The sequence below is a fragment of the Bos javanicus genome, chromosome X (assembly GCF_032452875.1).
Source record: "Bos javanicus breed banteng chromosome X, ARS-OSU_banteng_1.0, whole genome shotgun sequence".
Lineage (NCBI taxonomy): Eukaryota > Metazoa > Chordata > Mammalia > Artiodactyla > Bovidae > Bos > Bos javanicus.
In genome coordinates, this window is record NC_083897.1 from 128,638,168 (window position 1) to 128,656,847 (window position 18,680).

Consider the following 18,680-nt stretch of genomic DNA (forward strand, 5'->3'; position numbering starts at 1 on the left):
GACTGTATGAATGAAAGAAAAAGGCAATTGGCCCTATGTCATACAATGGTTCTTTGATTTTCGAGTCGTAAATATCTGACTCTGTGACAACCGATTCTTCTTAATTTAGCTAGGGTATCTCAACAGTAGCACTCATGATGTTTTGGACTGGATCATTCTTTATTGTTGGGGGGAGGGGTGTCCTCCCCCCATCATAAAACAACATTTTATGATGTTTAGTAGCATCCTGGGCTTCAACTCACCGGATGCCTGTAGCACCTCCACGTCCATTTATGACAACTACCAGGGTTCCCAGAAATTGCCAAATGTCCCCTAGGGGACAATACTGACCCAGTTACAAATCTCCTGAGTTGGTTTATTTCTATTTTTGGCTTTCCCATTTTGTCTTTAAGGGAAGCACTAATTCACTTAGTTCCTATCTTTCTGTTAATTCATTTAAAGATGTTTTTCTTTTTCTCTAATAGTTGCGTCAACTTTGTTGGTTTGCTAATTCTTCCTTTTTATCTATATATTAATATGCTAGAATTTTATTAAAAGTTTTTTTCCCCTTAATCTTACTATTATCTGTTACTTGGTTTCCTCTTGCCAGATTTCACTTTTTTGAAAGTCTCCAGCTATTCAATTTACTTAGCATATTATTTTCTCTATTCTTTTTTAAAAAGCGACTAATCTTATACTTTAAAAATATGTGGAGTCTAAATTGTTTTAAACATACCTAACATATGAAGTGATGATTTCAGCAACAGAACTTAAAAAGAAAACTTGTATCACAGAGATTTCTAGTGTTATGAGCTATTTGATGTTCTTCCTTTTACTTTTCAAAACCAAATGAAAAAAACAAGCAAACTATTTCTTTTCATAGGCATGATTTAAATGGTTGGTTATTGGGAATACTTCCATTCCTTTAGTTCGTCACTGATCCCCTCCACAGTAAAGGAGGAAGTATTAATTTGATCCATCAGCACTTCACAATCTTTGAGACACTTTTATTTATGAGCAGCAGTGATTTACTATGCCATTTAATGCACCATTACTTGAGTACTTTCTATGAGGCAAAATCAGTGCTAAGTACTTGGCATATATTTAATCCTCATAAAATTCATTTGATCCTCATCAAAATACTTTGAGTAGTATTGCTATCCCATTTTACAGATAAGGAAACAAAAGTACAGTGAGGGTAACTCTCAAGTACAAGGTCAATCAGTTATTAAAGGCCAAGCCTTGGCACCAAATTCAGTTCTATCCGACCTCAAAACTTATGCTCCATTTTTAATCAGTAAAATTATAGAGATTAAGGAAGAGCACCTTCCCTAGGTGGTTACTCTAAATTTTACCTTAGACTATTTTCTATTTCCATGCCAAAATATTGCTGAACTACTTTTCCATCAGTTACACAGTCCCTTATCACCATCAGCTTGATAGTCAAAATTATTTTGTGAAGCTAACCAACATGCAGTCTTTATGAAATGTATTAAGTCAGTCCTAAATAAGAATTCCTATGAGTACAGTACTTGTCTCATATATCTGCATTTTTGATTTACTAATTTGTACTTTGTTTAGTTCTGCTTTGGAAGTAGTACATTTTACTTGAGCACAGAAATTTCTTGTGGTTAGAATCTCATTTTCTTTTGTCTCTAATAGCTGATGAATAACAGTTGGGCTATTGTTTGATAAAGACAATTTATACTAAAAAAACACAGGAGAGGGAACAAGCTTTCATTTGGAAATGTATTTGTGAATGTATTCTGCATATCTTTAAGAAATGTTTGAAATAATGCTATTAATTGTAATTCAACTGCCCAAAAGATAGAATGAAGTTGTACGACAGAGAAAGGTGATTTTGAAGTAAGATGAGAGACCCTAAAACCTTCAGACCATATCCTGACCTCACAATGATAAAGCTCAGTTCCCAGTATCACTGCCCATAGGTCCTTCATCATGCTATTACAGGTCATTTCAAGCCATGTAGTATTTATGTAGCTAAAAAGGACATGGTATTTGGTTTTCTCTTGTTCCAACTACTCCAGTGGAAAATGATCAGGTATAATATAGAAATTAATTTTCCTCAGTGCACACGGTGGACAAATAACATTTATGAGAAGCACTTGTAAAATACCAACCTTGCATTCACTTGTGTGCTTTCTATGAGGTCCTGGATTTTCAATAAATCAGAAAAGGTCTGAATTTCTTCAAACGAATACTATTCTACAATATTATTGTCAAAAATATGTTTTTATCCTATTTTTAGAAAACATGACCACTCACAACCACAAAGGGACTCAGCCAACTGTGTCTACCTTTTAGCAGGTTTATATGCACAGAAATGTGCTGTGATGGAGCACAAGAGCAAGGAGTCTGTGAACAGTGAAAAAAGAAAGTTGATGGGAAATACTATCATTCTGAAAAGTTGCCAAGCAACTAATCTCATCCAACTTGAACCTTTGCCTTTGAAGCATGAGCAGATGAGACCAAATAGTTAAAGTAATTTAATGCTATCCTTTTTTCCTTTTTATTTTCACATTACAATTTCTTTTCTTCCTTGAACTTTCTGTTTATTCATCCCATCTTATTCTTCAAAGAATTTTAAATAGCTCTTATTATTATTAATATTATTTACATGTTGAAGGATTTCAGTTCTTTGATTGTTTTCCCTCCAGTTTTACTGAGGGATAATTGACAAAAATTGCATTCATTTCAGGTATACAAAATGATGATTTGATATGCATATATACTGTGAAATGATAACCACAATCAAGCTACTTAACACATCTATCAGCTCAAATACTTATCCTTTATTGTGTATGTGGTGAAAACACTTAAGATCTATTCTCTCAGCAGCACTAAAGTTTCTATGTAATAACGAAGCAGTGAAAATAAATATCTAGGACATACTGGGCACTTTCTAGTCAATTTACAGTCTGTTGTCATTAAATTCTCACAAAATGTCTATGAGACAGATATTATCATCTTCATTTAACAAATGAGAAACTGAGCCCTAGAGTGGAGTAATTAGATGGCAGACAGGATTAACAAGTATAGCTGATTATAAAGCCAATACCAGCAATCACTAATCTAGGTTGTTTACCCTACTGTATCTGTGTTTCCAGGAATCATTCTTGTTTATCTTTTTAGGAAAGTAAAACCCAATTACAGTTTCTCATTTAAAAACAGCCTAACACACTGTTGCTAACTTTACCCCTCATTTCAGCTGTCTTTTCCTAAAGTGTGTTAGGGCCATGTCTATGTGAATGCATGTTTACTGTACCATCAGGAAATACAAAACATATAGAAGAACATACATAATTAGACCTAGTTCTGCTTGATTGAAATCAGATGCTTGAATTTTGAAGGAGTAATGAAATTTTGACAAACTACTTTCCTCACTTCAGTTCAGTCACTCAGTTGTGTCCGACTCTTTGTGACCCCATGGACTGCAGCACACCAGGCTTCCCTGTCCATCACCAACTCCCGGAGCTTACTCAAACTCATGTGATGCCATGCAACCGTCTCATCCTCTGTTGTCCCCTTCTCCTCCTGCCTTCAATCTTTCCCAGCATCAGGGTCTTTTCCAATGAGTCAGTTCTTCGTATGAGGTGGCCAAAGTATCAGAGCTTCAGCTTCAGCATCAGTCCTTGCAATGAACATTCAGGACTGATTTCCTTTAGGATTGATTGGTTTGATCTCTGTGCAGTCCAAGGGACTCTCAAGAGTCTTCTCCAACATCACAGTTCAAAAGCATCAATTCTTTGGCACTCAGCCTTCTTTACAGTCCAATTCTCTCATCCATACATGACAACTGGAAAAATCATAGCTTTGACTAGATGGACCTTTGTTGGCAAAGTAATGTCTCTGCTTTTTAATATGCTGTCTAAGTTGGTCATAACTTTTCTTCTAAGGAGCAAGCATCTTTTAATTTCATGACTGCAGTCACCATCTGCACTGATTTTGGAGCCCCCCAAAATAAAGCCTCTCACTGTTTCCATTGTTTCCCCATCTACTGGCCATGAGGTGATGGGACCAGATGCCATGATCTTAGTTTTCTGAATGTTGCATTTTAAGCCAACTTTTTCACTCTCCTCTTTCACTTTCATCAAGAAGCTCTTTAGTTCTTTTTCACTTTCTGCCATAATGGTGGTGTCATCTGCATATCTGAGTTTATGGATATTTCTCCCAGCAATCTTGATTCCAGCTTGTGCTTCATCCAGTCCAGCATTTCACATGATGTACTCTGCATAGAAGTTAAATAAGCAGGGTGACAATATACAGCCTTGATGTACTCCTTTCCCAGTCTGGAACCAGTCTGTTTTTCCATGTCCAGTTCTAACTGTTGCTTCTTGCCCTGCATACAGATTTCTCAGGAGGCAGGTAAGGTGGTCTGGTATTTCCATCTCTATAAGAACTTTCCACAGTTTGTTGTGATCCACGTAGTCAAAGGCTTTGGCGTAGTCAATAAAGCAGAAGTAGATGTTTTTCTGGTATTCTCTTGCTTTTCTGATGACCCAACAGATGTTGGCAATTTGATCTCTGGTTCCTCTGCCTTTTCTAAATCCAGCTTGAACATCTGGAAGTTCACGATTCGCATACTGTTGAAGCCTGGCTTGGAGGATTTTGAGCATTAGTTTGCTAGCGTGTGAGATACGTGCAATTGTGCAATAGTTTGAGCATTCTTTGGCATTGCCTTTCTTTGGGATTGGAATGAAAACTGACCTTTTCAAGTCCTGTGGCCACTGCTGAGTTTTCCAAATTTGCTGGCATATTGAGTGCAGCACTTTCACAGCATCATCTTTTAGGATTTGAAATAGCTCAACTGGAATTCCATCACCTCTACTAGCTTTGTTCGTAGTGATGCTTCCTAAGGCCCACTTGACTTCGCATTCCAGGATGTCTGGCTCTAGATGAGTGATCAAACCATCATGGTTATCATGGTTATCTTTTTTATATAGTTCTTCTGTGTATTCTTGCCACCTCTTCTTAATATCTTCTGCTTCTGTTAGGTCCCTACCATTTCTGTCCTTTATTGTGCCCATCTTTGCATGAAATGTTCCCTTGGTATCAGATTTTCTTGAGATCTCTAGTCTTTCCCATTCTATTGTTTTCCTGTATTTCTTTGCATTATCACTGAGGAAGGTTTTCTTATCTCTCCTTGCTATTCTTTGGAATTCTGCATTCAAATGGGTATACCTTTCCTTTTTTCCTTTGCATTTAGCTTCTCTTCTTTTCTCAGCTATTTGTAAGGCCTCCTCAGGCAACCATTTTGCCTTTTTGAACTACTTTTCTACACTTTAGCAAAATATTTTCATATTATTTAGTTAGCTAGTAACACTGATAGAGTCAACAAATATCAAGGTTCTACCACTTACTAGCTGGGTAAGATATTTAACCCATTTATAAAGTAAGGATTCTATTAGTTATCTACCTCTTGGGGTTGTGAGGATTAAATGGGTTAATGCTTTTTAGAATGAAAGTAAAAGTAGTTCAATCATGTCCAACTCTTTGCGACCCCATGGACTATACAGTCCATGGAATTCTCCAGGCCAGAATATGGGAGTGGGTAGCCTTTCCCTTCTCCAGGGGATCTTCCCAACCCAGGGACTGAACCCAGGTCTCCCTCATTGGAGGTGAATTCTTTACCAGCTGAGCCACAAAGGAAAGCCCAAGAATACTGGAATAGGTAGCCTATCCTTTCTCCAGCGGATCTTCCCAACCCAGGAATTGAACCAGGGTCTCCTGCCTTGCAGGTGGATTCTTTACCAACTGACCTATGAGGTAAGCCCAATGCTTTTTAAAGGCATACATAAAAGCTCAACAAGTATTTACTTATTTTCTAGATAGGCCATCCACTGTCTATCCATACTGTATTTATCTTATGGCTTAGGGCAAATAACTGATCTTTTAATTCACTCTTACCCACGAATAGTGGGTCCATGATATAAACTGAGAAGTTGGTTAACAAATATGATAAAGCATTTAATAAACCTCCAGTCTTGAAATAAATAAAGTTCATGATTAGGATATTTTCAAGTATTTTTCTTTATATCTGTTTCTTTGTCACTGAGTCTAATAACAGAGTGTCTGTAAATTTTAATTTTTGTCTTATATATCTAACTTTAAAATATGAATGAAGACAAAAGCACATAGTAAAAACTGTATTATGTTTCTCCTTTGCTTCTCAAAACACTATCTAGATTCTTAAAATCTTAACTCTGAACCTCTTTGAGTAAATAGGTAACTGGGAAGTTAATAGGTAGCGATGGTGGCTAAGTCCACACACTAGAAGATAAGGATATTTGCAATGAAGAACTAAGTTGAACTGTAAGGCTAAAGGACTTATACAATGCTTTTAAGGTATTTCACAAGTGGTAACAAGTTAAATTACTCTCATTTTCAGAAAATATAAATTGTGAACTTTTTTTTTGGTAATCAGGGTTTTTTTTTTGTTATATACTTCAGCAGGATCAAGCATTTCATTATCATTATTTTTAAACCCAAGAGAATATTGTCATACTTGGGGATCCATATAATGGGACCATTTTATAGGTTAAATGAAGTTGTCATCAATTAGTACTTATTAAGGGTTGAAGTTACTAATACTTGGGGCCTTTAGGGGATGGGCTGGGAGATTTATATGAACTCTCAGATCTCAGTACTAGGTTTGAGAGGGTGTCAAGTATTTGGTAGGGATAGCTAGCATTGAGAAACCCTGAATGATGACTATTCATCATTTAAAACTCAGCATAAACGTCACTTATATTTCTGTGACTTCCCAGGAAGACACTGGGACTTCAACTCCCATGCTACTGCAGCACTTTGTTCACTTTCCTCCTTACCTAAAGTTGCTGCTGCACTCCATCTCTTTGTTCTTTCCCTTTGGGTTATGACTGCCTTCCAGGCAAGATTTATGTTTTATTCATCTTTGCATCCCCAGTGCCTGGCTGACTTTATACACACAACAAATATCAGCTGAATGCATTAACAGATAAATTACTCTTTGGGAATGTTATGGCCAGAAATTCATGTATGTGACAAGTAGGTTTTATTACTTAAGATCTGATTTTAAAAAGGTAAATATACATTAAACTGCTAGTTACATGGAACAATTTTCCAGTCGTGCCAGGGAATCTCTACTGTAGTATCTCTAAAGTATCTCTAAGTGAAAGTTCAGGCTATATTTCAGGTTCAAAATTTAAAAAAAAAAAAAAAAGGAAAAAAAACACTTTCAAATCCAAAAGTAAAAGAACTTTTGTTTTTACTTCCTTATTCCTCTTTTAAGTATATATACATTTATTTTCTCCTAAGTTGTTTATAAAAACACTTTAGGTATCTATAGGATATCTACATTTTCTAAAATTTAAATGGTATTCTATTTTATTGGAAGAGGTATGATTTGTGGAACATGATAGCACTAGGTGCTTTAAACCATAGTCTGAAGGAACTAACAGTTCACAGCTATTTAAGTAAGGCCTTGGTAAACTATGTTTCATAAAGCTATCAATAATCAACTTTATCTAGTGACTATACTTTCCCCTTATATATTCTTATCTACTTTAATACAAGTAGAAAACAGCCAGAAAATTCTGGGACATAAAAAAAGAAGAGTTGATATATGTTTGTTTGAGCAGGCTCCAGGAGTTGGTGAGGGACAGGGAAGCCTGACGTGCTGTAGTCCATGGAGACACAATGATTCGGACACGACAGAGCAACTGAACTGAATGCTTATCTAATAATATGTAGTCAATAAGTACTTGTGGAATGAATGCAGAAAAATAAAAATCTCGTGATGAGGCAGGGGCGGGGATAACGAAGATGGCAGGCAGAAGTTTACTGCAGAAGTTTACAATGTAATAGTAGAGAAAAGCAAAGGTGCAAATACCTTCAATTTATGACAGTTCAAAATAAGTGCCACCAGGGTAGTATAAATGAGGAGCACATGAAAAAACAGCACATGTACAGAGAATAATATAAAGCATGATAGGTAGGGTTCTATTACTTAGGATCGTTTTGGGCAAAATTTTCCATACTTAATTATTACTCATTATTACCAAAAAGCTGTAATGAAATAGGGTGTCAGTTATAAAGTATGTGATGACCAATCTTTTGGGACCACAGGAGGGAGGCATATGGCCATGGTGAACAAGTAAGGCAAGTAAGTGGAAAGAGAAAGTTAAAAACAACTTTCTTTCTCTTCAGCTTCCACTGATCAAATCTGCACTTATCAGCAAGGATCCTGCCCTTCTCCTAAAACTGGAAAGCAAGGAGTACAGAATTCCAATTAAATCTATTCATTCTTGTAAGAGGACCATAGACTTTACTACTCTAACACTAGGCAAATTTATCTGCAAATGGTTCAGCTAAACTATATCAATTCTGGGTTACTTTCTTGGTCATGCATGGAAAAATAGGAGTCAGATAAAAAAAAATATCCTGGGACATGGTAACTCTAGGCCCATCTTTGCTTTAAATATGTTATGTCCTTTCTATTTAAAATCCACTCAAAATTTACCACTTCTTATAAAAAAACAAAGCAAAAATTGAGATGAAATTTTACCCAGAAAAGTCCATCTAAGATTTTTTTAATATCTGAGAAATACAGAAATTTGATTTTAAGTAAGTTAACAGTTAAGTATTGATTAAAAAAAGAAAAAAAACCCTCTTGAACTACTTCAGTTTGGCAACCTGTGATACACAAAAATTACATGTGATTCAAAAAGGGGTCTATGTATCGTTAAGTTAAAACACTGCCTTTGGAAGGCAATTATTCTTGCTTACCTTTGGAAAATTTAGAGTAAATTTTAATGTCATGCCTTATATTGTTGAGATTCCACTTGGAAGCACACAACAGAAATAGATCAAAGATTCAAAAGCTCTCAGGTAATTTTCACAACCAAAAAGCCTAGGAAAAAAAACTGAGATTCCCATACCAGACATAAACTCCTTCATCAACGTAAGAGAAGACTTCTTACCATAAGTTGGGGTGCTTTCTCGTCTTCCTTGACTACTTGATCTTCCCTTTTCATATTCATAACAATACAAGACAGTGTCTTCCTCGACAATATTAAACCTCTTTCGATATTCTTGATCCAGAAATGAGTTTGGTGATTCAGATCCCTTATGCACTGGCTTGCCCACCATGTGTCCTCTGAGGTCTTCACAAGGGAGGTTTCCTTTTTCATCCCTAAAGAAAGGGTAAAGGAGAAGGATGTCGGGAAGTGTTAGGGAGGTAAAATGGCAGAGGGTTTAAAGTAGTAATAATATCCTTCCTGTATATCTTCTGATCTTTCCAAGCTTTCTTTGATGTTTATAGGGCAATTTTTAATCATTCCTATTTTGCAGGGAAAAAAAAATGCCAAGACTCAGAGAGGTTGAATGACTAGCCTAAAGGTTACACAGGTAATAAATGACACAGCTAGACATGGACTATGGATAATCTAACTCCTGCTCTAGTTCATGTTCACCATACTATGGCATATAAAAGAAATCATCTCAGCACATAAATTGCTTTTACTGCTTAAGAAAATAGGTATAATATTAACAATGCTAACAATATAGGCTGCTTCTGCCAGTTCATCTAACTGATTCATGGTAATATTTGCACTGCTTAAAAACATAGATGTATTTAAGAACTACCACCTCTGTGAGGGTACTGTGACCTTAAGAACTAAGTTAGCACTATATAAAGTGGTATTTTAAGAATTTCAAACAGTTTGTTATTAATAAAATAACCTTAGTGAAAAGAATTACACTCTGTATTTAAACAGTATATATCTAGTTTAATAGTAAAAAAGATATGTTCCTGGAACTCATTCTAAATGGATATATCAAAATTTCACTACATATTAGCAACATTTCTTGTGGAGAGAGGGTGGAGAAACTTGATCATATACAGAATTTAAGAATGGGATTTAAGATGATGACAAGATGATTTTTTCTTCTATAGGATTCTGAAAAGAAAAATCTCTAATAATTTATGAGATCCCTAAAACTCTTACTCACACAAAGTATTAATCACACAGCCCAGGTGACTGGACCCATAATGAGTGGTGTTTCAGTAGAAATATTCCATTTAGGATTAGTTAAAATGAACTTTGTTTATCTTATGATAATTTCACTAACCAGCTATGAAATTTTTATTAGAGAAGCTCACATTCTAGAACATGACTATAAATGCAAATGCAGTATTTCTTTCTTCATGGATCATTAATTTTATTTCTTCCAATTTCTATTTCCAGTTCTACCCTAAACAGAACCATGAATCGTATCAAACCAAATAAAATTTAACTTTATGTTAAATGCCAAGGGTGAAATCTTAACTCTACAGAATAAACTGAATTAAAACAAAACAGAGAAAAATACCAAATTTTAATTGATCTACTAAGTCTTATGAGATGGTGATGAGCTTATAAATGCCAATTCTAAAATATGAGTTTCAGTTCAGCAAAAATACTATACTTTTATACTACAGTATACTATATCTCAGGTATACGTTGGGTTTGTCCAAATGAAGAGAACTATATTCTTATTATTTGAACTATGTAGAAAGTAGTAAATAATATTCAAGAAGGAATCAGCAAGCTGGCGCTCCTTAATTTTTTTTAAATAAAAGTGTTGCTACTTACCAAATTGTAACTATGAAAGTTAGTTCTTAAACAAGAAGAAGGAAATATAAAACCCAGGAACATATATTTTCGGCTAGCTAAAAACTTTTCCTGAACAAATTGCCTGGCACTCTTTGTTAAGTCAGACCTCTAGCAAAAAGAAACTGACACTGCAATTAGCTTGGAAACAGCCCTAATGAACCTGGGGCACTGGAGAAGGTTATGCCTCTTTATAAGTGGGCAGATGTTTCTATCAGTCCTGTGACATTAATATTAATGCAGCTGAGATCAGAGGGTGATTCAATTCTCACCACACTCTTTATAGGGATACACCCTGTGGTAGAAAATGGGAAGGGCTGGTATTCCTGATTCTATCATGATATGAAAGAGGGGCCTTATGCCAACAAAGAAGATTTATTAGACATGTCTATATGGAATGCATTTAATAAAGCTAAATTAAGAAAAGTATAAACCAAAACCAAACTTTACAGTATAATTAATTGATACATGACTTGCATATACAAGTGTGTGTGCCTATGTGTATATGTACTCATATTCTGCATTCTGTCTTTTCGTTCAGTCGTATCCAACTCTTCATGACTCCAGGGACTATACAGTCCATGGAATTCTCTGGGCCGGAATACTGGAGTGGGTAGCCCTTCCCTTCTCCAGGGGACCTTCCCTATCCCGGGATCGAACGCCTGTCTCCTGCATTGGCAGATGGACTCTTTACCATTTGAGCCACTAGGGAAGCCCTATACAGCTACCAGTTCAGTTCAGTCACTCAGTCGTGTCTGACTCTTTGTGACTCATGAACCGCAGCACGCCAGGCCTCCCTGTCCATCACCAACTTCCAGAGTTTACCCAAACTCATGTCCATTGAGTCAGTGATGCCATCTAACCATCTCATCCTCTGTCGTCCCCTTCTCCTCCTGCCTTCAATCTTTCCCAACATCAGGGTCTTTTCAAATGAGTCAGCTCTTCGCGTCAGGTGGCCAAAATATAAAAAACCTACGCTTTTGCTCTAAAAAGTGTTTAAGGGAATCGATGAAAAGCTAGAGCACTGCTTCATTGTACTATCTTTATATTTAATGGCTCATAGTAAAATTAATGAGATAAATTAGTACTTAAACTTCATAGTTGTGCAAGATTTATAAATCCTTAGTTTTCAAGATAAAATAAAGAATTTTGGTTAAGTATGAAAGTTCACTATCTACTTTGATACTGAAATTGTATATAGTCATATAATAAAAAATGGACTAAACTTCACTCACATCATATATATGAGTGTTTTCTCTCTCAGTGAAAAAGTCATTTTTGTGATCACATTCTTTTACTGGAATAAATGTGTTTGAAGAATGATAATCACATGAAGAAAAGTCTATTCCTAGCATTTTTAAGGTTTTTTGGTTTTAAGATGAGAAAGCTCTTATTATTCACAATTCAAATTATCACCGAAATGCCTATCCTATAAAGACAAATGTTTTAAATGTAGGAAAAAAAGAAATGCTTAGATGAGTTTAATTAGATGAATCTTTCATCATGAAAATAAGGGGGAAAATGCCATGGCCGTTACTATAAAAGAATGACAAATGCAAAAAGTTTTATGACTATAACTTCAAGTGAAATTAGAAAATGCTGATAATTTATATGAGGCTGTGGTACAAAGGGACTCTGATGTATGTATTTTCTAACTGATACATCAAATGACTGTGTGACTAGGTAACTAATAATTTGACTCAGAATACAGTTAGAACATTCTGTTAAATTACATGCTAGACTAAGAATCAATTAAAGTGAGAGATAAGACTCTAATTATGAATTTTCCTGAAAAGTATGGAGCATTCAAGCAATACTACCAAAACAAGTACTATGGTGTTGATACTTTAGTCTCTTGCATTCTGTTTTTGTAAATAGCACGTTTAAAGCTTTTTATTGACTTCAATTTACTGCCTTCATATCTGCACCACACTTGGAGGACAGAACTAAATTCTTTAAAACTCTTGTCTTCTGAAGTACATTTTAAATATGTTGTCTACGAAATACTGTCTTTATTACAAGTTCCTCCCTATCCAAGAGGCAAGGAAAGAACATAAAAAAACTGCAGAGATTTGCTAAAAAATAGTTTTCTGATGCTTATCTGGACATGTGGCACTCTGACAAATAAGGTCTTTTAAATAATCATTTGTCCTGAATAAAATCTTTCCAATGAAAACAAACCAAAAGAGGCATTTCCTATGTGAAATACACATGCTTTTATTGTTCCTTTTACAGGAATATTTAAAAAGTCCAACACTACCTTAATTAAAATTCAACTTACATTTGACTAGGATATCAAATCAATTTGTACAACTGATTGTAAATCTAACATAAGAGTATAAATTATATATTAGTAAGATTTTTGAAATGCCAGCTTAGCAAATTATATCTTCTCACAAACCATGTTCTCACAACATTTAATTTTAAAAAAAGACCTTAAATGTTTTTAGAATTGGCTGTAGTTTTATTACTAGACGACAACACAGGATTTGCAGACATGCCATGTTGTCATGTAGCATTTAGACTGTTAAATGTCTGTAGCATCATAGCCAATAGAATGAAGCATTAGATGTATTAAAGTAAAGAACAATGAAAAGTAATTAAAAAGAGGAATTTCCGTGCTTTGATTTACTAAAGAATTTTAATATTAAGTATAGCTTGAAAACATGAGACATTAAATTATTGTTTTTGAATGACTGCACAACTAATTTAAAAACTGAATCAAATACTTTGTGATTGGTATTAATTATCTCCATTTAGTGCTGGCCTTTTCCCATAATTTTTGTATTCCACAGGCTGGAAACCAGAATGCTTTTGGACAGAATGCATGATGGCACAGAATTATATTCTTCCACCTGCCAGGAATTTCAAATAGGAATGTGGAACATGAAATAGAGATACAGCCTCCAGAAACCTGAAAATAGACTTTAAAAGCAACTCATTCTCTTTGCAAACTCTTTCTACTTTCTGAAAGAAAACATTAATGAACTAACCAAGTGGAAACTGTAGATACAGAGGTATTGGGGGAAAATACACTCTCTCTCATTATCATCCAAGAAAAAAAAAATTCTTCCTAATTACATACATTTAAGAAGGCATAAAAGTTACCTGTAACTTTCTCATTTAGAGAAAAAGTATGGAATGCTGCAAAGTAACCTGAGATTTCTTTTCTTTGTCAAAGAGCCTCAATAATTTTTTTTTCACTTACTAAAAAAACCCTAAATTGTTACTTTTATATTAGTTTCCTATTATTTCCTATTATATGAGATAATGTTTATAAGACATTTAATGTAGAGTGTTTAATACAAATCATGGTTATTGATATTAACTAGAATACAAGTCTCTAAGTTGTTGTTTAGTTGCTAAGTCATGTCCAGCTCTTTTGTGACCCTGTGGACTGCCAAGCTCCTCTGTCCATGGGATTTTCCAGGCAAGAATACTGGAGTGGGTTGCCACTTCCTCCTCTGGGGGATAATCTCAACTGAGGGATTGAACCTGCATCTCCTGCATTGGCAGGCGGATTCTTTACCACTGAGCCACCTGGGAAGCCCACAGTCTCTATAATGTAATGTTTTTTTCCAGAATGTGCTCAGAATTCTTAACTGAGAAAATACTCAAGGTGTTCCATGAGAATTTACTTCACAGTTTTCATGTACTGAGGTCAGTCTTTAGCTGGAAGCTACACAGAACAAAACGATGGTTAGTTTGATACCTGGGAATATATGGTTCTGCAGGAGGAGGGGGGATGTAGAGATCCTGAAGGGCAGAACTGTCTCTCTTGGTGGGTGTACTGATGGTGCTGGAAGGCGTGGCAACGCTGCTTGTGGGACTTCTAGGTATAAGAGGCTGGTTAAAATGAAAAAGAAAATACATACGCACACAAACAACACACAAACAACAACAACAACAACAACGACACATAGTTATCAATTTTAAGTGATCTATTTCTACAAAGTTTTTAAACTTGGCTGAAATCAAGAAGTATGTTATTTAGCACATGGATATTCCTTTGAATCTTCAAAAACAAACAGATTTCCATTTAGTTCCTAACTCACCTTATTGTGTGGCATAATCAGTTAAAGCTATTTGTAAGGTAATAATACCACGCAGTGTTTCATAATGGAGAGATCTATCTCACAGTTAGAAACGTATTTGAATTTGCTTTGTTAGAATTCCACTTTTGAAAGAAAGATAATAAAGACTAACTTCCAAAAGAATGAGCTCACTTATATCCTGACTGATTATACAAGAAAGATTATTTCAAATCTTTTCCCAAAAGAGATGCATTATACTCCTAAGTCAGTAGAAAGTCACAGATTCTCAGAAAATGTTACAAAAATAGAGTATGAAAGGCTAATATGAGAATATTTCCTAGGAAAATGTACTTCTTCCATAAATATACACAATACTGTCTTCTCAAAGTCATTTTATGGTACATCTTCAAAAGTATGGTGATTAGTGTGACACAATCATTTCACTTGTCATAGGCACACACATTTACCATTGCTTAAAACAACTTTTAATTGTATACCTATAGATCTTATTTTCATGCCTGTATTTACCTATTAAGTAAGTTTTTTAAAAATTAAGATATTCTATTTACTGAATTAAGCAATACATCAGGATGCATTAACTTATGAACACTCCCAATTCTAAGCATCATAGCATTTGGAAATGATACTGTCGTTTGAGAAATTACTCTAAAGTGAAACTAAAATTCACACATGTTCATGTTTATCTTACAGATATCTGACTTATTAGCTACATATACAATAACATTGAGAAATAAGAACTTCAATGTAATCGCAAACAAAAATGATGATCACAAAATGAACTGCATCTTCACATGACGAGATGTTGCCATTTTAGCCAGTATGAAAACACTTTTAGGATAGCTGTATATAGACCCATAGTTCTATTACTTTAACATGTATTGCTGGACACTTAAAAAATGGCATAGTACAACTATTTTATATTATGACAATATTTTTTTACAGATAAACAAAATTTGTTCAAAAATCCAAGCATAAATACAATGTACAATGTAGGTCCCTGGGGTAGGCTACATAGTTTATGGCTTAGTTCATGGTTTTTGACCTTCCTTTTTACACAGCTCACCTTAATAGCTTGAAATCACACATCCTGCCAAAATGACGGTTAAGTTTTAATCTATGTGAAATAGAAATTAAAGAGAGAGAGAGAGAAGGGAAAAATAATTGATAATTTATTTTGGGATTCTAGAATATTGTATCTTATATGATATTTAAAAAGTCTGGAAGTTTACATGTCGAAGAATTTTGATATATTTTGAAAGCATATGGTAAAGACTATGTTGTTTATGTTTAAATATGCTGACTTTGGAATAGCACTAAGTTAAATTATGTGTGTCTTTTAGAAACAAAAATTTTGGCAATGGGAAATTCTGAAATTTATATAGGTAATCAGGAGTCGCCTGTACAGATGAACACCATGAAGCCTGAGGAAATAAAGAATTATATCATTTCTAAGAATGTATTACAAGTCTCTCCAATATATCTTTGAATGATAGGATCTTTAGGTTAAGTGTGATCTGTAATGTGACTGTTTACAAATTTTTCCTGTCAGGATATCTTATTATTAAATACAAAAATGACACTAAACAACAAATCTAAACAAAATTTCATAATTATAGAAATGTAAAGAAAACGTTAATTACACAGTACATTACTTGCCAACATTTTCTATAACTGATGCACTGTGAGAGAAAAACGTATATTCAGTATGCTTTTTAAATGCTCTAATATGCTCTTATTTTAAATTATCTTTAACACTATGAATGAACTTAAAAACAAGTTCTAAAAACATAACATTAAAAAAATAATCTAAACATTTTTTATTCTCTTTCTTCTTTTCTAGGATTACTAAATTCTGAAGACTTTTCTCCTTTTATTTTACCATCTGTAGAACTAAAGATAATTTCTCTTGGTATCTATTCCTGTCCTCCCCAAAGAGGTAGGAAGGAAGGAAAAAAGGAGTAGTAATAGTGATTACAAGTGAAGTGTGAGGTAAGGACCAATAAAAGTATTTTCTTCTGCCTGGACTGTTACAAGGATTGTCTATTTAGGGTACTTGATCCTTCTCCTTCCAGGAACTTTAAATATTAGTCGTGTCAACTTCCTTCAAATTGATATTTTCTATAGGTTTCTATTTTCAGCACAGATTTGCTATTAATGTTCTCAGCATAGTTAAATTAGCAGCAAAAATGTAGAAGAAAAAGACAGATATACTTAAATAACAGGTTTGATTGTCTCAGCTGGTTCAATTAATTCAAGTGGTTGGAAAAAACAACTTATTCTTTCAGAGAAAGAAGAAATTAGTCGATTCTGTTAACTCTACTTACTAGTTATTTTATTAACTGGTAAATCATAGAAAACATTTAAATTGGTTTATCATGCAGATGTCTGGCTGGTTAAATCAGTATGCCTTGTACTAAGTATAAGACACATGACAAATAATAAATTTATTCAGTATATTTTTATCAAGCTAATTCAAACTAAAAAGTAAAAATTATTCTTGAGAATATTTTAAAGAAGACATTAAGCAATGGAAAAATAAAGTATGGCAAAATAGAATCTTCATGGGAAAATGGAAATAGCTACTTAACCCCAAAGGAAATTTGTGATCATTTATAACTCCTTTAAAAAGCTCTAAGTTAGGACAAGAATTGAAACGTTACAAAATATAAATGACAAAAGAATGAAAATGGCATTAAAGAACATTAGAAAGATAGGCAAAATGTGACTAAATAAAGCACAGAATAAATGATGCTATTAGTTGAAATTATCAGTGAGAAATTCCTCGGTGTAACAAATGCCATTAAAATTACACTTACCACCAATAACTATCTAATACACACAAAAAGTGGAAAACACAGCTTTCCTCAAATCAAAAAGTTCTCATGTATACCTGTGATGGATTCATTTTGATATTGGGCAAAACTAATACAATTATGTAAAGTTTAAAAATAAAATAATATTAAAAAAAAAAGTTCTCTCTGTATTTAATTCAAAATTTAACAGACATATGCCTGAGTTCAGACAAAAACCTAAATATGTGAGTATAATAATGCAGAAGGATAGTTTTTCCTACCTTGGTAACATTTACTTTAAAAATTTCTTCATAAAATAGTATAAGGAAAGTACTTTACCATTGTGCTATTAAGAATTTCCAATTTAAGGAAAAAGAGTAGAAATAAAGGATACTTTTTTTTTAATTGTACCACTTTGCTATTTTGACTCTTTCTCTTATAACGGGAAAATCTGCATAGGAAGAGAATTAAGAACTATTATCACTTATGGATAAAATACAAGGGTATTTTAAGACCGCATCTTGTAACTCAAATAAGCATGAAGCTTCAGTATAACTTGATCCACTTCGGTATGCAATCAAGCATGACATGGATCCATCTTGGATTCTATCCAAGTGGGTTTATTTTCTGAAAGGACCTTTCCACAAAATTTATTTTTCATATCCCAACAGTTCTAATGACAAAGTTTTCCTTCCAGATTCAATGAGGCTCCAACAGGAAGGACATATTTTGCATACATACTGTTACTCTTCTAAAAGAAATCTATGACAGATTTTTTGGGGCACAGGCATGCATATGTTGAAATATCCAAATCGTAAATAAAATGATCATATATGCATCTCTTCAAGTATACAGTTATAACCTTAGTCAATTAATGATAAGTTACTACTATGAACAGGACTCAGAAGTATATTATGTACACATACATTTCTCATATTGTCGGTTTGAACTCTATAAATACCTTTAAACTGTATCCCAAAATATGGCATGGCACAAATCTTCCTCTGAATCATCAGTGATGAATTTAGTAAAAAGATCCTACTCCTCCAGTTTGAACATCATTGGGAGGCTGTCATTAGTATAAACTAAAATTTTCAGCTTTTGTAAGGGATCACTGAACTCTCACTTTAAGTCCTCTGATGGCTCAAGCCCTTTCCTCGTGTCCCGGATTCTAACATCTCTAAGGTAACTGAGCACATCTG

General features: G+C 34.1%; 1 protein-coding gene across 6 annotated transcripts in view; it reads right to left on the reverse strand.

Annotated features, from left to right (window-relative positions):
• CNKSR2 (connector enhancer of kinase suppressor of Ras 2) overlaps positions 1–18,680 on the reverse strand; it is a 286,598-nt gene that overhangs the window by 101,080 nt on the left and 166,838 nt on the right. For all 6 annotated transcript variants that reach the window (XM_061407935.1, XM_061407936.1, XM_061407938.1 and 3 more), the window contains 2 exons: positions 14,344–14,477; positions 8,961–9,172 (listed from right to left, as the gene is read on the reverse strand). In XM_061407935.1, the coding sequence (XP_061263919.1) occupies positions 8,961–9,172; positions 14,344–14,477 (346 nt within the window). The remainder of the gene's footprint in view (positions 1–8,960; positions 9,173–14,343; positions 14,478–18,680) is intronic.